Source organism: Chionomys nivalis, chromosome 5 (assembly GCF_950005125.1).
Source record: "Chionomys nivalis chromosome 5, mChiNiv1.1, whole genome shotgun sequence".
Classification (NCBI taxonomy): Eukaryota; Metazoa; Chordata; class Mammalia; order Rodentia; family Cricetidae; genus Chionomys; species Chionomys nivalis.
In genome coordinates this window covers 54001225-54025923 of record NC_080090.1, presented here as the reverse complement: position 1 = coordinate 54025923, position 24699 = coordinate 54001225, and the positions used below count along the sequence as shown (strand labels likewise).

Below are 24699 nucleotides of genomic sequence, written 5' to 3'. Positions count from 1 at the left end.
TGCACCAGGCATGCAGAAGCTGAGCAGACTGGCTTCGCTTCTCTGAACCTCGTCCCAGTGCCCCACTCCAGCAATGGTAAGGAAGAGCTGTTCCCACTGCACACACTCTCTGGCCCTGCATTTGTTCAGACACCCACAGAAACCCTGGAATGTGCAACTCAGCTCACAGACGATATGTGGGCTAGGCAGGACAGAAGGAGCCTGCAAGGAAAAAAAGTGACTGAATATATATGTAAGACAGTTTTACTTCCTGCCATGCTGGAGTCTGTTACTGTTGAGACGTGTTTGGCTATGGGTGCCACTCTGCAGCAAGACGTGAGGAAGCGGGACCTGCTGCTATATATAAATGTTTTATTTTGGGTCCATCTTTCTTGTAAAATAACAAGCAATCCAGGCAGGAACTAGGAGTGGTGTTCTGTGAACTGTATTCAGAAACTTTGCAAATGCCCGCCACGGAGTCCTGCTGCTAAGAACTTCTAAACAGAGCCAGACGGACCCTGTCTGACCACCATCTGTCATCCCAGGGAAAAGCAATGTTTTGGGGTGTTTTGTTGTTGTTGTTGTTTTCCCTCTAGAGTAAGACAGCTTGAAACAGGAAATGATTGTTGGGTATGGTGGCCCCACCTTTATTCCCAGCACTATCTCTGTAAATTTGAGGCCAGCCTGATATATATGAGGCCAGCCTGCTCTACACAGCAAACTCCATCATGCCAGTAGTCAGGGATGTGCGGTAAAACCTTGTCCTGAGAACAGAAACAAAGAGTAGGCTGGCAGTGGAGTACCTGTCTAGCACAGATGAGCTCCAGCCTCCCTCACCCAGGGTACAGAAGACGACTTAAGCTGGTAGATGAGACATTAGCGGGGAGACAGGGGAGGTGGCGCAGCTCTACAAAATCAGCAGCAGCAACTTTACTACCCTGGCTTTGATCCTTGTCACTCTATTAAAAGGACCTTCCAGAATGTTCAAAGGAAACCACAAGGCACTGAACATCTAGGCTTGGGCTATAAGGTCACCACTAAGAACCACACCCAGATTTGAAAAGACTCGAACACAAAAAGGGAGGTGAGACAAAGACACGGGGCTGTGTACCGGGAAAAGCCAGAGACGGGGGAAAAAATTTAAACCCATGTGAGGCCGTTAGGAACCATCCTGTTGCCCTGCACTGGTGCATGACCCAGGTGCTCTGGGTCTCAGAAGAGACAGGCGGCAGGCTCCATAGCCTGAAAGGGACTCTCAAAGCTGCTCAGTGCAGCTGTAAGGAAGGACACACACACAGTTATCAGGTTCTTCTCATTATTCAAAGCCATTTAGAGCCGGGCGGTGGTGGCGCACGCCTTTAATCCCAGCACTTGGGAGGCAGAGGCAGGTGGATCTCTGTGAGTTCGAGACCAGCCTGGTCTACAAGAGCTAGCTCCAGGACAGGCTCCAAAACCACAGAGAAACCCTGTCTTGAAAAACCAAAAAAAAAAAAAAAAAAACAAAGCCATTTGGAGTCACCAAGTCAACCACCTTACCTGTTAACGCAGACAGCATGAGGAATAGGTGATTAACTACGCCTACTTTACCTGGAAGGTGACCAAGCTCTAGAGGCAAGGCCTTGCCAAAAGCTACTCAGCAAAACTTGGTTGCGGTTGGATGAAAGACACCAAAAAGAACAGAGGCAAGAAAGGCTAGGCCGAGCCACACCCCTGCTATCCACCCGGGAGCCAGACCTTCCTGTCTAAAGCCAACTTTTGGGGCTGATGAGATTGCTCCGTGGACCAAGTTGCCTGCCTGGCACCAAGCTAGACAGTCTGAACTGGATCCTTGAATCCCACATGGTTCAGAAAACTGACCTCAAAGGGTGAGTAAATGGGTGCTCACCCTCTCACACATATAGTAAATACAATTTTAAAAATTTAATGAAAGCAACTTTTCTAGTTTTTCTGGTTTCCCTGTTCCCTGACACCAACATTTAGGGGCAACGGCAGGAAAAAAGAAAGAAAAAGAAGAATTGTTCCAGCAGATATGCGTCCTTGCTCCTTGCCCCCTGATGGATCTGGTCATTTAGGGTCAAACTATTAGTGTCTGGCATGGCTTCTTCAGGGAAATCCAGCTTGGCTCTCTTCTCCCCAGCTCCACTGCCCTGGCCTGCCCCACCTCATCTAACCCTTGGGAGGAGGGTGGCAGATCCCTTCAGGACTGAATTACACAAAGCCTGCTTTCCTTATGGGTCCCCCACTCACTTCCCAGGCCAGGAACCCACAATTCCACATGATGCAATGACAGGGTTGGTCTCTACTTCAGATTCCCAGACCCAGGCCTCTGCCACCTGACCGCTTCCGTCTGGTTTGCTGGCAAAGAGCTGTGCTCAAGAAACCCACAAGCGCTGGCTGCTCCTAACCCTTGCCCTTCCCTCACTGTATGGGTAAACTACTGAGTAGGTCAATATTGGTTTTCTCACTAGGACAAACTCTTAAGCAAGCTTTTAAAAACCTCTTTTGTTCCCTCCTGGCATCTGTATTTACTTTCCCCAGTCATACCCACCTGCCTTTTCCCCACATTTAGGCTCATCTTGGACCACAGCCAACTGGGCAATCCTGAGCTTACTTCCCTGTGACCTCATCACCTTTTCTAAAAGATGTGACAGCCCAGGAACAGCAGACAGCCTCAGTTTAAGGATAAGGTTCAGAAAGGCGGCTGGTCTCAAAAAAGTGCAGACTTGCTGCTGAGCACCCCTTTCTACCGCAAACACATTCATAAACATCAGTGTCTCTTCAAGAAGTTTAACCTCCCTAGGCATAGTGGCACGTGACTGTAGTCCAAGCACTCAGAAGACTGAGACAGGAGGGCTACGTAGAGAGACCCACGTTTACAAAAGACGCTAAACCTCTCAAGTCTTCAAAGTCCAGCTAAAACAAGGAGATATAAAGCATAAGCACCTAAGAGAAAAAGTCACCAGGTAGACCTCAGCGGCCATAGCCCATGGCAGTCTGTCCTTTCACTCCCATCTGTCCACAAGACCCTACAATACCGGTCTGCTGTTGCTTTGTAAAAGATGTATTTATTTTATGCATGAGTGTGTGCCTTCCTGTATGTATATTACACTGTATGTATGCAGTGCCTGTAGGAGCCAGGAGAGGGCACTATACATCTAGAACTGGTGCTGTGAGCTGCCATGTGGGTGATGGGAATGGAATCCCAGGCCTCTGCAAGAGCAGCCTTGTGCTCCTAAACACCAAGTGACTGGTCTTTCTAGCCCTGTGGTTTGCTTTTTCAATTCAGCTTAACAGTTAAAATATTCATAAGCATGTAAATACTGTCAATTTAACCAAACCCCTACAAAATTACATCAGGAGACATGGAAAAAGGACAGAAGTCAGTGAAGGATCAGTTAATCCGATTTCTGTAAAGAAGTCAATAAAACTGCCTAATACAGATATGGGATGGAGAAATGACATTTTAGCTGTTTGTTTTGAAATGCAAGGATAAATAAAAGGAGAAATAACCAGAAGGGGTGAACGTAATTCTCTAGGAAACAGGACTGCTGACCTGGGGTTACAGGGCTCTCAAGAGGGGTAGCTCACAGCATCATGCCGGGCATCACCAGGACCACATCACCCATCTGTCACCAGCACCACCACCATCATCATCATGATATGATGTCTAATGATGCTGCTGCTGTTGCACCAAGCAACCACTCATAATCACCTTCCCTGCATTATGCTACATAATCTTCACAGTCCTCATGACAGAGGCAAGCTCTGACTTGGAACCCATTTTATAGAAGTGGAAAGTGACACGCAGCAAGTACCACTGACCAAGATCATTACCCTAGGGCTTGGCAGACTAAGACAGTGCGCACGTGTGTGTGCGGGTGTGTGTACACGTGTGCATTAAGTGTGCATGCTGTCTGTTTTTAAGTTTTTTCAAGAGATTAGACATGGTCTCACTGTGCAGCTTTAGATGGTATAAACTTTCTAAGTAGACCAAACTGGCCTATAATTCAGAGATCCACCTGCCTTTGCCATCATAGTGCTGGGATTAAAGGTGAGTGACATCCATACATTTTGTGTTTTACTGGGCCCCTGAACCCAGGGCCTTGTGCAGGCTAGATGAAGCACTATATCACTGAGCTTTATGTGCAGCCCCTTTCAGATTTTACCTTGTGATTTGGTTTCAATAGGAAAGGTCCCCACAGGCTCAGATTTGAATGCTTGGCCATTGGGGAGTGGCAGTACTGGACAGAGATTAGGAGAAGTGGCCTAGTTGGCAGGTGTGGTCTTGGAGGAAGTGTCACTGGGGCTTTGGAGTTTCAAGTGTTCAAGACAGGCTTAGTGTCTCTCTCTCTGTCTCTCTGTCTCTCTCTCTGTCTCTCTCTGTCTCTCTCTTCCTGCTGCCTGTGGATCCAGACATCAAACTCTCAGCCACCTCCCCAGCACCAAGTCTACCTGCCTGCCGCCATGCCTCCTGACACAACGATAATGGAACAAACCTCTGAAACAGTAAATCGTGCCCAATTAAATCTTTTCCTTCCTAAGAGTTGCCTTGGTCACGGTGTCTCCACCAGCAACAGAGCATCAGCTCAGATCCCTTGAGATGGGTTTTAGACTGGGCAGGCTGCCTTCAAATGTTCAAGCCTCCTTATAATTTGGGATGAGTGGTACACACATTCCTTTTTTGTAATTACAAAAGTAATCCTTTTTGTTTTAATAAATAATCAGCTATTTATGTGAGGGGTATATATAGGTGCCACAGGACGCGCTTGGAGGTCAGGACATCTTTCAAGAGTCAATTTCCCTTCCACCATGGGGGCCCAGTAGCAAGAATGTTTGCCCAAGCATCTCACCCCTCTCCATTGTCACTGAATTATTAATGATGTGCATGCATACACGGCTGTGGCAGCAGTAGAAAATAAAAATAACCAACCAAATAATGCCAGGTTGACAGCTTCTCCTCTGACATCAGGCTCAAAGGGGGACACCATCAGTCACAGTGTCACACTGACCAAGCCCTGCAATGTCAACAGCTGCTACCCAACTGCCCTCTCCGGTCTTCACCTTACTTCAAAAACACAGCAGCGAGCATAAACATTTGGACACACACACACACAAACTCCATAACCAAACGGGTGTCCGAGGTTCTTTTCCCCAAAGAGACAATACCCTGTTAACCCTAATCAAAATATAGGTCCTAGTTGACGCCAGCACTGGGGAGGTGGGGTGCAAGGCCTGTGAGTTCAACAAAATTCAACATGCAGCTTCAAGAGACAACTGGCCCTTCCTGAAGCTCACCTGTGGAACCCTCCCCCGATAATCTAACTGTCTACCTTCAGGAGTGAAAACAAGTGCAGGGCCAGTCCCCTCCCAGGTGCTGTCAGCAGAGCTCTTGTTTAGAGACAGTTTGTCCGCAGGTGGTGGTTGGGCCCTGAGGAGCACAGCACTGGGAGGTGGTGGGGCCTACAAGAGGTGGGATCTACAGTTGGCAGTGGCGTTTGTTCTCACAAGTGATTGCGGTAGTTCTCACGGGACTTGGTTAATGCCTGTGAGAATATGTGAACAGAGAGAAAGCCTAGCACCTTCTATCCTCTTTGATTTCCTGTCTCTCACACAAGCTTCCAGCGTGGCACCATCAGCCACGAGGCCCTCATCAGTGACCAAACTGATGGGGGTCACTCAGCCTGGAACTTCCAAGCCTCAAAGCAGCAAGGGAAATAAGCCCTTCTCTTTACACATTGCCTGGTCTCGGGCATTTGCTTATGACAACAGGAAATGGACCAACAGTCAATAACATGGATGTTCAAATTTCCAGAAGGGCTACGCTAGCTATTCTAGACATTAACTCTCCTCACAGGGTAACCACATTCCTGTCAGACACCAGAACATGGGTGAGCGTGGGCACCTGCAGCAGTGCGCCCGACAGGATTTTTCTGATGAGGCCAAAACGCTTTCCAAATTTCAAGGAAACTGACATATAGTTTATGTAAAACAAGCTAGGATCCAGCTGATAGCTGCATAGTCAAGACAATGTCCTATCTCAAGGGACAGGATTCCCCAGGGAAAAAGTAGAAGAAGGAAGGAGGGAGAAGGAGGAAGAGGAAGAGAAAATGTGTTTCCCAGGGATGGTAATTTTTCCCCTACAGATGTGGGGCAGGCTGGTACTCAGAAGGCTGAAGTAGGAGTTCAAGACCAGACTGGGCAACATAGTGAGACAGTCACCCCCACTTAAAAAAACAAAACAAAGACTAAGAAGAATGCAGCTCAGTTGCTAAGAGTGCTTGCCTAACACACAAGAAGCCCTGGGTTTGACCCTAGCAGTACACAGGGGTGTGGTGGTACACACCTATAATCCTAGCACTCGGGGTGAAGGAAGATGCAAATATATGGCGGGAGCTGGCTGAAATGAAAGGACCCAATGAGGAAAGCCTGAGGTCTACACCTTAGTGCCCCCGTCCCCCCCGGACTCCCTATAGAGTATTTCCTCTTTGCTCAACTCTCCACTGGACCAGCTGGGTGCACTGCAATGAACTCCGCCTTCATGAAACCAACCCAGAGACAGAATCAGATCTGCAGTTTAAGGACTTGGGCCCATGAGACTTCCTCCACCTCAGATGCTCAAATCAGGCCCCAACTTGCATGGCCTGTGCTTCTGACCCAGGGGCTATACAATGGGGCTTCCTTACTCCCTACTTGGGTAGGATAACTTGCTGGGAACACCCCTGTGTTCTCCACTATAGATCATCTGAAAAGCGTGAGCACCTCCCTCCAACATCTCTGCTCGTTCAGTCACCCAGCAGCCAGTCTGAACCTTGTCCTGCTGGGTTTTATGGAAGTTTACAGGCGAGACTGATTACAGTCTCAATCATGGTGACCAGCTCCACGTTTACCTCCTTTTCCCCCTTCCTGGAGATCTCAAGATGGGAAGATCCTGAAGAAGCTAATCATATCAAAAAATCAATTTGTGTGTTATTGCTGTTTTGGTTTGGGTTTTTGCTTGCTTTGTTTTGGGTTTTTTGTTTTGAGACAGGGTTTCTCTGTATCTTTGGTTGTCCTGGAACTCACTCTGTAGACCAGGTTGGCCTCAGACTCAACAGAGATTCACCTGCCTCTGCCTCCTGAGTGCTGAGAATAAAGGCATCCTCCACCATGCCCCGCTTGCTTTTGTTTCTTTAAGACTGGGTCTCAGTGTGTGGCCCTGGTTAACCTGGGACTCTATGTAGACTTGCTGGCCTCAGTACTCACAGAGATCCACCCACTTCTTCTGTGACACCATGCCTAGCCCAGATTAATTCTTCAATTTTGATAATCTATTGGGACCACGGAAAAATGTAGAAGGTATAGGCTGGGGATATAGCTCAGTCGGTGGGCAGAATATATCATACACCAAGCCCAGTTCCATTCTGAGCAGCCCATAAACTGTGATATGGAGAGGTACAAACCTACAATTGAGTATAGTGGTGCACACCCAGCACTCGACAAGAAAACCGAGGTCATCCTTCTGCTGTGTAGTGAGTTCAAGGCCATATTGAGATACATGAAACTATGTCAAACCCCACTAACCAGCCACATAACCTGGCCAGTGGATGCAGGAGGATCACAGGATCTAGACCAGCCATAAGATCCGGGGGGGGGGGGGGTACCCTTAAAAACCTAAGAGGTAGATAAAGAGTAAGTAGGTCAGGGGTGTCATTGTGACTCCATCTTGATGCCGATCATCCCCTCCACTTCCTGGTTATTAGGAAGGAAGCAGCTCTTCACACCAGTATGCAATCTCTCCCTTGATGCTCTTTTGCCTTGTCATGGGCCCTGCCTGCAACAGACTCCAGCGGCCAAGGTCTGAGGCTGCATGCCAAAATAAGTCTCCTTTGAGTTCATTTTGTGTACTTTTTTTTTTTTTTTTTTGGTCACAGCGATGTGATAATGATGAACACAGACTCTGTGACAGGTACAGGGACAGCAGGGTGTAACCAAGGACCAAAGACTATAAGAACGATTCTCCTCATCTTCCCACACACTAGAGACTTGTGAGTTCTGAGCTGAACAGAGATCAAACACACACTCCTTCTTACATGGCCGATTCGGTGCTGAAGGTTCCTAGTTTTGCTTTCCGCTTGTGGTATTCTCCTGTTCATTCTGAATCTGGCGCCAGCTATGAGGGAGCTCAGAACTACACTGCCCCTAGCAAGCTTGTGCTGGAGCTCCAGAAATCAGTCAGCTTTCTAGACTCTAGGGCTAGGCTAGACGGCTTTGGATCCAGCACCACCATTCACTACGGGACTTGGGGGTGGTTACTGAACTCTGAAAACTGGGGATCGGTACAGCAACTCGCCTCCTGGGGCTTGGGGAGGTTATAGAGTTAACAGATGTTACCCCTAAGACAGCATAGTAAGGGCTCAGGAAATAAATGCTATTATAATCAGGGCATACTTAGGAAAAGGAAAGGGACAATAAACAAAAATTACAACTTTAGGTAGTGTCAGTGAGAGAAGGAAAATTAAGACAGAGTGGTAAGGGACTTCACAGCTTTTCTCTAGGTCAGGGCTTTACAAGAGCACGGGGTACCTGAGATTAAAAAGAAACCAGATAGACCGGAAGAAGATGCAGTAGGTAAAGGCCCTTGCTGCTAAGCCTAGCGAGTTTGATCTCCAGGACACACATGGTAGGAGAGAACCTACTCCTCCAAGTTATCCTCTGGACTCCATCTTCATGCTGTGGCACATGAGCAAACACGCGTGTGCATGCACACACTCACACCACAGATACAAAACATAATCCTAAGCAGTGTGGTGGTAATCCAGCAGTAGGGTAGCAGAGGCCGGCGGATCTCTGCGTTCAAAGTCAGCCTGCTCTACAGAGTGAGTTCCAGGGCAGTCAGGGTTACATAAAAACCATCTTAAAAAACAAAACAAACAAACAAACAAACAAAAAAACGCACCACATAATTTTAAAAAGCCATGAACTTTATGTTTTTAAGAAAAGAGGAAGAAATTGTGGTGTTTAAGTTTCACTGTTGTTGTTGTTGTTGTTTGGAGATTTGCTCTATTACTTTATAGTTTTGTTGAGACAGGATCTCACTATATATAGCCTTGGCTGGTCTGAAGCTTCCTGTGTAGAGCAAAACTGGCATTGAACTCACACGGATGGGGATGGATCTGCCTCCCTATTTCCCAAGCGCTGGTTAAAAGCATGAGATACCGTGTGTGTGTGTGTGTGTGTGTGTGTGTGTGTGTGTGTGTGTGTGTGTTTTAAATAGAAATAAAGTGTATTTTAAAAGTGAAAACAAGCCAGGTATGGTGTCACATGTCTTTAAACCCAGCACTCTGAAGGCGGAGGCAGACGGCTCTCCGAGTTCAAGACCAGCCTGGTCTACAAAGGAGTTCCAGGACAGCTAGAGCTGAAACCCTGTGTGTGTTGAGTGGCGGGGAGAGACAGGAGTACACAAGGAAAAGGTTATTCTTTGTAATAAAGTCAAAGGTTGTGCCACACCTCAAAAAAAACAAGAGCCAACAACTTCCTGAAACTCAACCATCTGTCCAAGTACTCAACAGAAGAGCTATGGTTTCTGCTGCAGACACGGGGTCCGTTTAAAGCTGGCTTTTCCGAGAACTGGCATGTGAGACTAACTTCTCAGACCTCCAATTTGAGAGTCAGAATGGGGGCAGGGGCAGACAAACTCCACATAAAACAAGAAGGGACACCTGAATACACTCTCAGGTGCCCAAGCACCTGCTACCCCATACAGACATGAGAGGGCGCACTCCAACTTTCTGCTGAGAAAATTAGCAGACCAGAGGAAGAAACCCCTAAGACAGGAATCCCCTTTCAGACTTGAGTGGAGTGGCAGACACAAGCAAGGGAAGAACAGCTGAAGAGGACGCTAAGGGATGAATACAAGTACCCAGCTGGGAGAGAGAGGAGGCGGAATGTAGAACACAGGTGTGGAGGTGAGCTGGCAATTAGGGTGGGAAAGGACAGGTGTGGTGTGTGCAAAAGGACAGACAGTAAAGAGACTACAATTACGGCTTAGTGGGGAGGAAATGCTGAGGGCGAGAGGGGAGACGGAGAACCACAAAGAATGCCCCGGGAGTGACGAGCAGGGTCAGAGCTGCATTTGTGTAAAGATCACTCCAGCAGCAATGTGGAGAATGTTCTGGAGGTAGTCCAGGCTGCCGGCTGGGAAGTCAGCACTGGAGAGTCATGCTGTCCGGAAACGATGGGAGCAGGGTACGAGGCCAAGTGGAACTGATGGAATGGGCGGCCTGGATGGATGTGGAAGGACATGGATTTGCAGACTGACGGAGGGGACAGCCAAGTGTCCTCCTGTTCGTGGCTGGAGAGAATGTGCAGATGGGACAGCGAGTCTGTGGTAAGGAAGCCCGGCAAGGATTAGCAGGATCCCATTTCTCATTCATAGAGCAGCAATGCAGGGTAACAGTTGAATAAATGAGAAAAGCCTTGGGACAAGAAATAACTGACAAATGAGAATACAGACTCTAGACAGGGAGAAATGTGGTGAGTCAATGAGCGTCTGAGCAGGACCCATACCCAGGAAGAATGAATACACGAGACAACAGAGAGAACAGTGAGAGGCAGGAAGCTGGCATGCAGCCGGGAATTAGAGCCCAGAGACACACTTCCCAGGGTCAATAGCAGTCATATCATACAGAAAGGCGCAGTTAGGAACCAATGGCTTTAGCAGGACCCAGTGACTGGGTGATTATATTCGAATCCAGCTAGAAAAGCTTCCCCACAGCCATGAACTCTCCGGCTCCTCTTGACTTGCCCAGCACTGACTGCCACTCACGTGTGGCACTCACCATCCCTCAGTCAGTGAAGCCAGCTCCATGCAAGAGGTCAAAGGATGCAAGGCATGAACCCGCACCCAAAATCCTGAAATTTCAATCACAGGTACAATGTTCTATAGGTACAAATGACTTAAGGGGTCCCACCTAGTCCTGTTTAACAGATGCTCACGAAGCACCTACCCAATGACCAGGAATTAAACCATGTGCTGGATACAATAGGGAAGACCTGGAGCCAGGATCCCTGGGGTCAGAGCCGCTCTCTCGGGCACTGCGATGCCCTAACACCCTAGAGAACCCCAGCACACGATCAACATTCAAATTATATTTGTCAAATGAAGAGCACCTGGCTGAGGAAGAAGCGCCCTCTCCCTTTAGGAGTATGAAGGAGCGAAAGCTTCACGGAGCCATTGTGGTTTTGTTGTTTGCAGCATGTTCTTGCCATATATGCCAAGGCTTAGCCCTCACAGCCATGTCTCCACATAAACAGTACGAGGACTACAGGTGATGTGAACCACCACACCTGGCTCACAACATGCTCACACCACGTTCACGCATGGAAACTTTCTTCCTATAAAGAGACAAATATCAAGCTGGGCATGGCAGCACACACCTTAAATCCCAGCACTCAGGCAGCAGAGGCAGGCGAATCTCTGAATCTGAAGCCAGCCTGGCCTACAGAGAGTTCCGGGACACAGTAAGACCCTGTCTCAAAAACCTATTTAATTTTCACTTTTTTATTTTTTATGTGCATTTGACATTTAAGTGTCTCGCCTGCTTGAACGCACACCACGTGCGTAACTGATGTTCTTAGAGATATGAAAGGTGCGCAAGCATGCCTGGAACTAGAGTTACACATGGGTGTTAGTCACCGTGTGCACTGGGAACTAAGCATGGGTTCCCTGGAAGAGCAGCCAGTGCTATTAACCTGACTTGGTATCTGTGCCTTTCCTGTATGTAGGAACACTTTAGTGTCTGAGTTACACAGACCTCTGTAGACTGCAGCAGTTAAACACTGCTCCTGGTGGGGAGGGGGATTCAAGAAATCATTCACAGAAGTGGTAGTGACTAGGGCGTGGGGGGGGGTGCTGAGGGGCTGTTGATGACTGGCTGGTACTTAACACGGGTGGGTTCAGTTTGTGGTAATTTACATTTATCAAACCTGTAAGCAGGTATACTGTGTTGTTCTGTTTCTAATTAAAATAACTTTTAAAGAGAATGTTAAACTTTGTCTTCTCCTAACTACTCATTTAATTCAAGTTGCTAGGGACAACAGCTCAGGGGGTAAAAGCGTTTGCCACAAAAGCCTAATTCAACTTAATGCTTGGACCCCACGTGAAAGTAAAGGAGCAGAAGCCAGGCGGATCTCTGGGAGTTCGAGGTCAGCCTGGTCTACAAAAGCTAGTTCCGGGACGGGCACCAAAGCTACAGAGAGAAACCCTGTCTCGAAAAACCAAAAAAAAAGGAGCAGAAGCAATTCCGCAATAGTTCTCTGCCCTCTCTACGCAAGCACTCACACTCACAGGCAATAAAATGTTCACAGTTTCCAATCTGAAGTTGTTAGAAATGTGTTTGAAAGATGCCTCTGCGGCATGATGATGCATGCCTGTAATCCCAGCACTTGGGAGGTGGAGTTGACCTGGGCTACATAGTAAGACTTTGCACCAAAATAATAAAAGTAACTAAATCAAATTTTAAAAGGCCCACCCAAGGCATATAGCAAAGAATCCACGAAGCCCTGGGGTACATCCCCAGCACTGTACAAAGCAGCTAAGATGGCTGTGGTGGCCTGGACTAAAATGTCGTTGTCACCCCCCCCACCTCCAGTCTAACATCTGAATACTTGGTGGTGCTCTTTGAGCAGTCAAGAAGTATGGGCGGTCTTGCTGAGGAAGTACAGCCACTAGGGCCGGGCTTTGAGGTTGCAATGCCAGACACCATTCCCAGTTAGCTCTCTACTTCTGCTTTTGGCCTGAGAGAGGAGCTCAGTTCTCAGCTGCCAGCTCCAGCTGCCATATCTACTGCGTGCCTTGTCATGCTGTCTTTGCCATCCCTTATGGCCACTCACCCTCTGGGACTATAAGGCCAGACAAACCTATAAACTGCCTTGGCCATGGGGTTTTATCACAATAGAAAAGTTACTGCTACGGTGTCAATGAGGGGAGGGAGGCAAGAGGATCAGGAGCCCAGGTCATCCTGGGCTACATAGCAAGTTCAAAGTCAGCTTGGGATACATGAGACGTGAAGAAGGAGGGAAGAGAAAAAGGAAGGAGGAAGGGAGAGAGATTGAAGGAAGGAGACGGGGAGAGAAGTCCACTCTGGAAGATGCTCGACGGCTAGCTCTCTCTGCGCCTGACCAATAGAGATGGGCAAGTGCCCTAAGTTATGAACATCGTGAACATCACAACAGTGAGTTACAAGGCTGTAACTAGAAGAACCTCCTTGCACTCTGCACCCCACTCCAGGCACCCCAGGCCGTGCCCCTTAGTTTAGATTTTAAGTGTTTTCACATCAAAACAGCAAGGTTGCTGGGCTTGGCCATTCAACGATGTGAACATAGGTCAACAAACACATCATTAAAAGTATTCCCCAACTAAACAAACACTGGGAATGCTTTCAACAAAGCAGACCGATCAAAGAGGCTATTCCAACAGTGCACATCCTCTAGAATGTGAATTGGGGGGGGGGGGGGCTGACCCCAGTTCGGACATGGTTTTCTCACTTATTCCGAACAACTGAGACCTTATCTCCTCTTCACAGATGCAGGGATGGGTTCAGAAGAAACAGATTAGAATGGGTCAGGCCAGGCCAGGAAGGAAAGAAGTCAGGAGCACCAACCTCACCTGAAAACCTTTGTGCAAGGAACCTGAGGGGTCTCCACACTATCTGATTCTGAGACACCATAAACCTTCCCTCCTTCAATGAAAGACCTCAAATCTCACACTGCCCTGCTGCACCAACAAGCAATCCCCGGGGAACAATGTGTGTGAAACACAAGTCTCCCCTGCATTCACTCAGGAGGCAAAGGTCACCCCAGCTCCAGTGTGTCTTGGGGCTTCAGACAGGGAAGGTCCTGTGGCTGGCACTTCCTCCAGAGCAGTGTCCAAAAGCCTCCCCCATTCAAATAGGGTATATTGTTCCATATTGTTCGGCTCTCAAATGTTTGCTTTCCCCACGAGAGAGGTGTGGGGAACTGCAGCCACAAGCTAATCAAACGGCACGTTGACCTGAGAACAATCAATAAGCCACCAGATACAGCAAGGCTCCAGAACCAGTCTCCGTCCCAAAATGGGACATCTGGAGAATTCCAAAGTCCCCGCAGACAATCTACAAAAGAAGCACAAGATCTCTTCTGAGAAAACCATCATATCCGGCTCCCCACACACTGTTAGCAGGGGTGGACATGTGAGCCACATAGATGTTGTAGGCTACCTGCAGCCCAAGTTCCAACCCTGAGTTCTGACTCCTAGAGAGAAGTACTCATTACCAACACTATCACAAGCCTTTTACTGATTGATTGATTGATTGATTCATTCATTCATTCATTCACTGCGGGAGGAGGGTTGCTGAGACAGGGTCTGTTATACAGTTCTGGCTGTCATGAAACTCACTAGGTAGACCAAGCTGGCCTCGAACTCATAGAAATCCACCTGCTTCTGCCTCCCTAGAGATGGGATTAAAGGTGTACACCACCAATAAATAAATATATAAACCAGGCAATGGTGGCACTTGCCAATAAACTAACAAATAAATAAATAGGTCAGACAGTGACCCCCCCCCCAGCACTGGGGAGGCAGAGGCAGGTGGGTCTCTGAGTACAAGGCCAGCCTGATCTACAGAGCAAGTTCCAGGACTGGTTCCAAAGCTACTGGGAAACCCTGTCTTGAATAACCAATAAATAAATATAGGTGTGCACCACTATGCCAGGCTGAAACTGATAGCCTTTTATCTGCTAAGTTTGGGGTGTTTCTGGAGAACCAGGCATGCCTTCACTGGACCAGAGAGACTTTAAAAACACACCACATAAAGCTGTATGTCATTCTGTATTGTCTCCTTTGGATGATCACCATTCCTTCAGGACAGATGATATATAATTATATATATATATATATATATATATATATATTATAAACTTCTGTGAAGATCCTAGACACTGCTATTTAAAATGTCCTTTTTTGTTGAAAGGAGCACAAAACCAGTGTCAACTGTGAACACGTAGTGTTTTCTCTTCTAATAGATTTGTGATCTTGGGGCTGGAGGGCTCAGCAATTGCTTACTGCAGAGAGGGGTGCAGGGTTTCATTCCCAGCACCTACACAGCTCCAGGCAATGTGACACCCTCTGAAGACATCTTTGCATCCCTGCATATGATCTGCATATATCCCAGAAGCAGCGGACCTCTGTGAGTTCGAGGCCAGCCTGTCTACAGAGAGAGTTCCTGACAACCAAGGCTACACAGAGAAACCCTATCTTAGGGATAAGGGGTGGGGAGGGGAGATGGTGAGTATTTGTGTAGGAGAAAAAGAAAAAAAACACAAAAAAATAAACAATCCCACCAGTTCTCCCACAGCGTAACTGCTCAGCAGGGCCCAGTTCCTATCCCCATTATAAAAGGCACCTGCTGAGGCCCCCAAACTGACTACAGCAGGTGAGTTTTCTCCAAGCAAGACAGGTCTACCTTTTCCTAGAAGATAATTGTTTGGACTTCTCTTGTCAGAATCTCTTGGGCTGAAGATCCAGTTCCTATCAGTAACCCTTCACTTAAACAATACGGACGACTTGGGGAACCTCCAAGTCACTCTCCAGCTTGTATCAGTTTTCTAAGACGTCAAGCAAGTACATCCACTCTAAGCCACATGACTTGGATATGCCAGCAGCCCCTTCCAGACAAGGGACCCCTCCCCAAGGGAACACACAAGCGTGAACAGCACTGCCCACATCTTCCAGCCACAGCCAAGGCAAACAGGGTCGAGATGCTGAAACAGGGTCTGGGGGCTGGAGGGTAGTTCGGTGGGAGTGCATGCTCGGCTTAGGTCTGTGTTCAACCACAGCAACACCCAAACTGAAGAAGTAACCAGGCAAAGCTGCGCATTCTTCAGTCACACACCCAAGAGAGGAGGAGCAGTCACACACACTTTCAAGCAGGCGGGTCAGGAGCAAACACTCAAGGTTATACAATCAGTCAACTGTTAGGGCAATTAGAACCAGATAACTGAGCTATCACCTCTGGCTAGGGAAAATACATCCTGGGGAAACCGACCCACACAACAGAGCCATTTACAGCCCCTTGTGAACTTTTCCTTTAAACAAAAACAAACAAACAAAAAAATGTAGGGGGGGGGAGTGGAGGGGGAGGTGGAGAGATGGCTCAGAGCACTACTCTTCCAGAGGTCCTGAGTTCAATTCCCAGCAACCACACGATAGCTCACAACCATCTGTAATGAGATCTTGATACCCTCTCCTGGCAAGCAGGCATACATGCAGGGAAAACACTTAACATAGTAAATAAATCTTAAAAAAAAAAAAAAAACTGGTTGTGGCTGTGTGTAGTAATGCGTGCAAGCTTCTAATCTCATTCAGAGGCAAGAGGTTCTCTGGGTTCAAGGCCAGCCTGGTCGGTCAACAGAATGAGCCCAGGACAGCACAACTACACAGTGAAACCCTGTCTCGGGGGAGGAAAAAAAAGGGGGGCCATCAAAATTCATTTGGTCAAAACACTTGCTGCAAAGGCCTGAATTCAATGCCCAGGACCCACAATGGAATAGGGAAAAGCTGTCCTCTGACTTCCCCGCATGCCTCCCATTGTTAAAAGGACTTTCTTTGACTTGGATGTCTGCAGAGTTAATGACAGACATTAAGTCAATATTCAAAACACTGAATAGATCCAAATACTCAACTTCTAAATTAATGTCACCAAGTCACCTACCTAAGAATCACTGAACATTAAACATGATTTGGCCTAGGGATATAGAGCGCTTGCATAGTATGCACCAAGCCCTGGGTTCTATCCCAGCACCACATAAAACGTGAGAGTATGGTGGTACAGCCTGTAAGGCCAGCACCCAGGAGCTGGAGGGAGGATCCTAAGTTTAATGTCATCCTCAGCCACACAGCTAGTCCTAGCTAAGCCAGCCTGGAATACATGAGCCTCTAACTCAAACAGATGATAGACAGACAGACAGACAGATATAGGCAGGCAGGTAGATGATAGGTAGGTAGGTAGGTAGGTAGGTAGACAGACAGACATAGGCAGGCAGGTAGATGATAGGTAGGTAGACAGACAGGAGACCAAGAAGATGGCTCAGCAGGTAGAAAGCTTGAGGACTTAAGCTCAATCCCCAGATCACAGCTGGTGGAAGGTGAACACTGATTCCCAAGAATGTCATCTTCTACCTCTACATACAGGCCGTGCATGACATTAGCATACCTGTACTCACTCAAATTAGAATAAAATAACTTACTCAGTTTCACCTAATATTCAGGTATTTTTGAAAGACCTTGCAATGATGGTGCACACCTTTAATCCCAGCCTTGTCTCAAAAAAAGTGTGTGTGTGTGTATAAAACATGTAAACAAGTTACTGTGTACATGTGAAGGTCAGAAGACACCTTTTGGGAGTCAGTTCTCTTCTACCATGTGGGTTCTGTTTGTCAAACATTACCCACTGAGGCATCTCACAGTACCAGACACACATCAATCACCTTTTTTTTTTTTCCCCAAGACAGGGTTTCTCTGTAGCTTTGGTTCCTGTCCTGGAACCAACCAGCTCTTGTAGACCAGGCTGGCCTCGAACTCACAGAGATCCACCTGCCTCTGCCTCCCAAGTGCTGGGATTAAAGGCGTGCACCACTACCGCCCGGTTTCAATTACAAATATTTTAATAAGAATCAAAAGTGCCAGGTGATGGTGGCACACGCCTTTAATCCCAGCACTCAGGAGGCAGAGGCTGGCGAATCTCTGTGAATTCAAGGTCAGCCTGGTCTACAGAATGAGTTCCCTTACGCCAGAGCTACATGAAGAAGCTGTCTATAGGAAAAAAAGAAAAGAACCAAAGGCTCTCTACACTAAAGAAACATTTCTGAATGTCTTCACACCAATTCCATCGTTTCATAATTCCTATTCTGTCAGTTCATAAAAACATGGGGCACACTTAATTTACACATATATAATTAAATTTGATGAACTAATGATAAAGCTGATAAAAATGATTTAAAGGGCAAGAAAAGTATAATACACTAACTATAAGTACACCCTCAGACATTTTTTTTTTTTTTTTTTTTGGTTTCTCGAGACAGGGTTTCTCTGTGGTTTTGGAGCCTGTCCTGGAGCTAGCTCTTGTAGACCAGGCTGGTCTCGAACTCACAGAGATCCGCCTGCCTCTGCCTCCCGAGTGCTGGGATTAAGAGATTTAAAAAACTGAGACACCCTAAAAGATCTTGAACAGATTCACCCATCACAGACCCCACCAGCAAGAAGTCACATCTCACACTTTCAGTGGACTTCCCAAAGGCAAGCTGTCTGCATCACGGCGGCTGATAAAGGCTAACTCTGAGAACTAACTCACAGGAGTTGGTTCCCTCCATCCGCCACGTCTGTACACACGAGCAGGCTAGCTACCAGCACACAATAAAAGAATCACTTTTAAAATTTAAAACAAGATTCTACCCAAGACCTAAGTACACCCTATATACCAAGATGGAGTTAGATGAGCACGGGGTGAGCCACAGAAAGAACATTTCAAAGACACTCGGTCAAATAAAGGAAGGGCTTCCTGAGGGAAGGAAGGCAGCCGGGAAGAGGAGATGCTGGAGCAGGCTTCTTCACTCCACACGCTGGATGCGTGCACTGAACTAAATGGAAGAATGTGAAGAGGAGCAGCAGAAGTGAGGACCTCCCTGGAGGAAAAGGCATGGAACTCCTAGTGGCAGTGACTGTCAGAGCATGAGGCTGGCAGCGGGCACTAGAGCCTTACCAAGACCAAGGCAGCAATTTGGGGCGACAGAAAACACACAGTGCCTGCTCAAAGAAACAGCCCAGGGGGACAAAGCCCGCACCCAGAAAGAGTAGAAGCGGAGCAGCTGAGGTTCCAGGAATGGGGTAGCAGAAGCAGCGACGATGACACGGCCCCACAGCCTTCTGAAGCAGTCCAAAAGCAGATGCTGACTCACAGGCAAGCTGAGCCAAGCAATCGGCCCACACCTCAATGGAGACCGCTTGTCCGGTATTACTCACAGCCCAGCCTCCCCAAAAATACCTTCGAGGGGTGGTCACAGCTTGCAGAAAAGCACCGAAGAACTGGATCCCAGCCCCACCTGTGTCCCCAAGTCAAGACTTCTGTCTCTTCTAGAAAGGCACCTGTCTAAAGCACCTATAGAGAAGACATGAGCAACAGCATCAGTGAAAGCCGTTTAGTGAGACGTGCAAAATACATGGGCCAGGACCACATCCGAGGGCCTCTATTGAGTTTCTGACCTGTACTCTGTCTCAACCGTGGGAAACAACAAGGTGTGTGGAAAGGAGAGTGACAGCAAGAGGTAACAACACAAGGAAGACCACCTGAGATGGTGTGACAGGGAGCAGATCCACAGGAAGGGAACTGTACCTAGTGATAAATGTGTACAGGCCTGGACAGGAGGGCTGGCGGGACTTAGCGGTTTTGTTTCTGCCTCTCCTTCCAATGGTATTTCTTGCTATTCACCTGAACCCATTGCTTAGGAGGAAATAAAGGTCTGGCTTTTGATAATGGTCAGAAAAATGTTCTCATCCATTACACTGACTGGCTTCACGCTTTTGAGGTTCAGGGGATCAAGCTCAGGATCTTACGCATAGTAGGCAAGAGTTCTAACATGGAGTCACATCCCCCAAGGCATTTTAATTTTTTTCTTAATTTTGCTTTTTTGAGGTAGGCCCTCACAGCCCTCGAACGCACAGATCCACCAGCCTCTGCCTCCCAAATGCCAGGTCAAAGGGTACGCACCACCACACCCAGATTAAGTTAAGTGTATGAATGTTTTTGCCTGTCTGTCTGTGTGCCACATGCATGCCCTGTGCGTGCAGAGGCCAGAAGTTGGTATCAGATCTCCTAGTACTGGGCGCTAGAAGTCAAACCCCAGTTCATCTGCAAGAGCAGCCAGCACGCACCCTTAGCTGCTGAGCCATCTCTGTAGCCCCCCACCACCACCAATGGGAAATTTTAAAATGACCTGACAATGTCTGCCCAGAAAAGTTTAAATTTCTCATTCCTCTTCATCTATAAAACAAATCTCAGAAAGTGTCACAGAGCAGAGTGTCAGAACATTATGTAATCCTAGCGCTTGGAAGATAGAGGCGGGAAGATGTCCAGCCTGGACCAGAGCGCATTCAATGCCTGCTGAACTACAAACAAAGACCCTTTCTCAAATATATAAATAAAATTAAATACATGAACTGCAATCACTATTTGTCTTCTACGACCAAAATAATTTAGACTGAGATAAAATATTTGCACTCTGGAGAGCCTCAACATCGAGACAAGGCGGGAGAGGGCATAGGAAAAGGCCTCCAAAGAGCAGAGTGGTCTTCTCTTTAGGAAGAGACCGGAAAGGGAGATCAGGATCCATATAGGATAGGGCTGAGAGGTATTGAGAGGTACCGCCCTTTGCTAGCTCCATACATTCCCTGTTGTATTTGACAGCGTGAAGCTGTGCTACGGCTCCGTGTCTCAGCACCGACACTCTAGTCCCAGCTCTGCCACTAACTCTGTGATGGGCATACATGATTCGCTCGGCCTCATTCCTCTCCTCTCTGCACAAATTTTAAAACAGGTAGACTGTTGGCCTCTAGAGGCTCTGAAGTTCCTTGTAAATTACTTATCTCAAAGCCTTTGTTTTTTCCAGTTTCCTTTCACCAGAACATAGGGTATCAACCTGCCTTGTTTCTAGCCCCTACTGCACCAGGTTTGAGACTCCCAAAGGAGATCCAGTTTGTTCATGTTGACTTCAAAAACAAAAAGGAAGTTGGAAAGAAGGAAACTTCCAAAATCTTTAGTGGAAAAACGCTTAAGGACTGGAATAATTATGAGATAATTACAACAAACTGACCACACATGAAATTTTTTAGAAGTCCGATGCTCTTTTAACGTTCTGAGACAGTGTTAAGTTGTCCAGGCTGGCGTCATACTCCATCTGGTACCACAGGCAAGTGGATTTAAAAAAAAAAAAATTAATACACACTGTCTGGTGTAGTGGCCCGCACCTTTAATCCCAGTACTAAAGAGGCAGAGGCAGGTGGATCTCCCAGAGGGAGACCAGACTAGTCTATCTACATAAAGAGTTCCAAGGCAACCAGGAGACACTGTCTTAAAACACACACACACACACACACACATACACACACACAATTCTTTAACCATAACAAGCCATCACATGCCCAAGATGTTCATTTTGAAAACTGCACCAAGAGACCCTTCTTTGGTTGGGAGTTCCCTCCTCTTCCTTGATGAGGAAACTGGCTACTCCCACAGTGGCTAACTGCCCCTCCCATTCCAGCGATCTAGGTGACCCTTCAAACCCATCCTTAATATCAACTGTGAACGCCGTTTAATAGTAACACTGAAGAAGAATGTTTTCGCCTTCTCAGTGTGTCACATTTCGGCCTCTGTGAGGACTGAATTATTTAGGGGATGACCAAGGTCATTGTTTCTAAATGTTCCGTTCATCTGCAAGTTTAAAGTCTCTTCCCCACTAAGAGAACTGGACTTGAGGCTAACATGCGACCCCCAACTTCACCCCAGGCGTCGCTCTGGAAACACAGCCAGGAATTAGAAAAGGCAGGAACACTGGGAAGAGAACAGGGTGGCAGTGCTAATTCCAAAACGAGCCAATAAAGAGTCCTGATAGGACTGGCATCCGGCTTTTGCCTAGCATTCCTAGACGCACTAGTGAAGAACATATTTTTAAACTTAACATGTTATAAGGCAAAGAGAAAATAACCTAATTCAAGGACCCAAACAGCATTGCAGCGTGCTAGCCATGGAAGCTAAAGCAGACTTAAACTTAATAGATATCGGAGTTCTACAGGATACAACGCTGAGTCGGGGCTACTGGCCTAAAGTACTCCAGACCTGAAGGGAAAATACAAAAAAATCAAAATGGAGGAGGGGCCAAGGAGAAAAGGGCTGGAAGCAAAAAACCTCGTGGCGCGTGGCGCGCGTCTCATGGCGCCACCCAGCCTTCCTGCTCCGCGCTCTCCAGCCTGGGGACTCACCATCCCGCCTCACCAGCTCCCCCAGCACGCGGCGGCGTCCAGCTCCCCCACTCCCCGGCGCCCCTCGTGGAGCCTGAGCGCCCACTGAACTTGGAGGCTGTTAAACGGAAGGCGAGCCAGCAGCCACGTCTGAAAAGGCAGCGAGGGGGGGTAAAGAAAGAACCATCTGGGAGGGCTCCACCCTTCTCCACCTGCAGAAAAGACCCGTGGTGAAGCCAAGATACCTGTCACTGCTGGGGAAAAAAAAGAATGGGGGGGTGTCCCTCGGAAAGTCAGACTCGGTAGCCCCTTCCCTGGGGTCCAAGGAAAGAAAGAGAGCGACCCGGACGCCGGAGAGCACGGAACCAGTACAACTTTCTCACTAAGACTGATCCCGTTTTCTCTTCCAACTGTAAAAGACAGCAACCCCCGCTGTCATCCCATCCGCGACAGCGCCCACCGAGCTTGGCTCCCTCCCGGAAAGCTCTGCACCCCCTAGGTGGACTCCCGGTAGCCGGCGCGCCACCTCGCGCATCCCCGCCACCCTCGCAGCCCCGCAGCCCATGGGTTTGGGCGGCCGGTCAGGGCCAGACCCGGGCGGAGGAGCGCACGGGGGGCTCCCCAAAAGCCCCATCCTCATCCCCCGACTAGCAAAACAATAAGCATCCGCTTTTCGCCCCTCCCCCACAGGACCCTGACCACGAGTCCCAGCCGCCACGGGGAACGGGCGAGAGAGCGCACCAACCCTGCGGGGAAGGTAGTGGGGACACCCACACCCGGGACCCTCAATCGTCCCAGTACCCCGCCGATCCCCAACGCCGCGCCTGGAGCCTGCGCGAGGCTGGCGGCGCCTGAGCGCGGCGTCCGGGAGCGAGGAGCGCGCGGGCCACGCGGTGGCAGACTGCAACTGCCACGGCCCGCGGGCGCCGGCCACATGTGCCGCCCGCCGAGCGGGTAGGGCGCGCGGACCCCTTACCTTGCCGCTGGCCGTGCCCCCGCTCACGCCGATCAGGAAGGGCTCGCCGCCGTTGGGCTGCTGGTGGTTCTGCAGGGTCTGCTCGCTGTCCCCGGCCATGACTCGCGCCGCCCCTCCTCTCGCAGCCTGTGCGAAGCGACGCACGCTCCCCGCCCGCGACCGACCCGGCTCGCTCAGCGTCTTCGCCGCCGCCGCCGCCGCCGCTGGTCGTCGCCGCCGCCGCCGAGGTTGAGGCTGGGCCGGCCGGCCGCGGCTGGAGCGGGGGAGGGGGTGAGAAGGGGAGGCCGAGACGGCTTTCCCGGAGGTGCCGAGAGCTCTCCTGTGCCCGTGGCGGCCCGTGGGGTTTACATCCCAGGCAGAGGTCAGCGTGATGAGGCTGCTCCAATCCGGGCCGGCTGCGAGCTGCTATTCGCCAGGAGTCTGGCCCCAGCCTCCGCCCCGCCCGGGCCCCGCCACCGCAGCCGCCGCCCGAGGTCTCTGGGAAAGGTGTGAGCGCCACTCCCCTCCCCACCCGCCGGATTAACCCTTTCCCGGACGGAGCCGGAGCCCGGGAGAAGAAACTGGCTGGGTCAGCGTTTTAATGCGCCTGTCTACCTCCTATTTCAAAAGAGATCAAAAGCCAGAAGAGGCTGCCGAGAATGGAGGAAGTGCCTCAGGTTTGAGACGCAAAGCTGGGAAAGTCTGGGAAGATGGAGCTGGAGCACAGTTAATGCCTGGACCCTTTATCCACACTAAAACTTGTGTTTTTAGTGGGACTCCCTTCTCACGCCCTGTATGCCAAAATAGTTTGTCAGCCGCTTGACTTTAGAGATTTCCTGTCTTGGAAACCCCCAAGTGCCATTTTCTTTACTAGGTCTGTCCTCATGTGACACCCCAAATGAAGGGTGACTCGAGGACAGTTCCCCCTCCTGGATAATCAGTGCCCTTCCACACCGCAGCATCCTGGAATCCCGTTACTGACATTCCTGTGAAGCTAGGGTTAATGAAAATAGAAACATAAAGTCATTTCGATTCATCGATGACTTTTAAGTGTGTAGTTTATTAGCCGGCCATGTGTCACTTAGGAAGACAATACCAAATAGAGACTGAGGAGTTGTCTTCATCTCCAGAGCCAAATTTCTTCAAGTGTGTCGTGCCTCGGTGTTCCCATCTATAAAATGGAAATAATAATGGTGCTCACATGCTAGGATGTTTGTTGGCTGTCAATGAATTATCATAGGTAAAGTTTTTCGAACAATGCTTGAATATCACTTTTGAGCCTGTATTGGGGCTTGAAAAGACTTCTGAAGGACTGAACCAACTGAACCAGAAAGGGCAGCTGTGCTTGGCACGTGTGAAAGATTCTCTGGACTCTAAACCTTAGCACTGAACTGATGGGGCCCTAAAGGGGGCTTAAGAGGTTGGAGAGATGACCCAGTCATTAAGAGCAGAGGTTGATCATTCAGAGGGACCCGGATACAATTCCCAGCATTCACATGGCAGCTCACAACAATCTGTAACTCCTGTTTCAGAGGATCTGATGCCCACTTCTGTCTCGTGTGCACCAGGCACACATGGTACACAGACATACATGCAGGCAAAACACCTATATACATAAAACAATTTTTAAGTTTTAAAAAGTAAAAATGTAGCCGGGCGGTGGTGGCGCACGCCTTTAATCCCAGCACTCGGGAGGAAGAGGCAGGCGGATCTCTGGGAGTTCGAGGCCAGCCTGGTCTAC

At 48.7% G+C, this 24699-nt stretch overlaps 1 protein-coding gene across 1 annotated transcript in view; it reads right to left on the bottom strand.

Annotated features, from left to right (window-relative positions):
* Uck2 (uridine-cytidine kinase 2) overlaps positions 1–23387 on the bottom strand; it is a 64448-nt gene extending 41061 nt beyond the window's left edge. The window contains exon 1 of the mRNA XM_057770514.1: positions 22980–23387. Coding sequence (XP_057626497.1) covers positions 22980–23078 — 99 coding nt within the window. The 5' untranslated portion in view covers positions 23079–23387. The remainder of the gene's footprint in view (positions 1–22979) is intronic.
* Positions 23388–24699: the final 1312 nt, after the last annotated feature.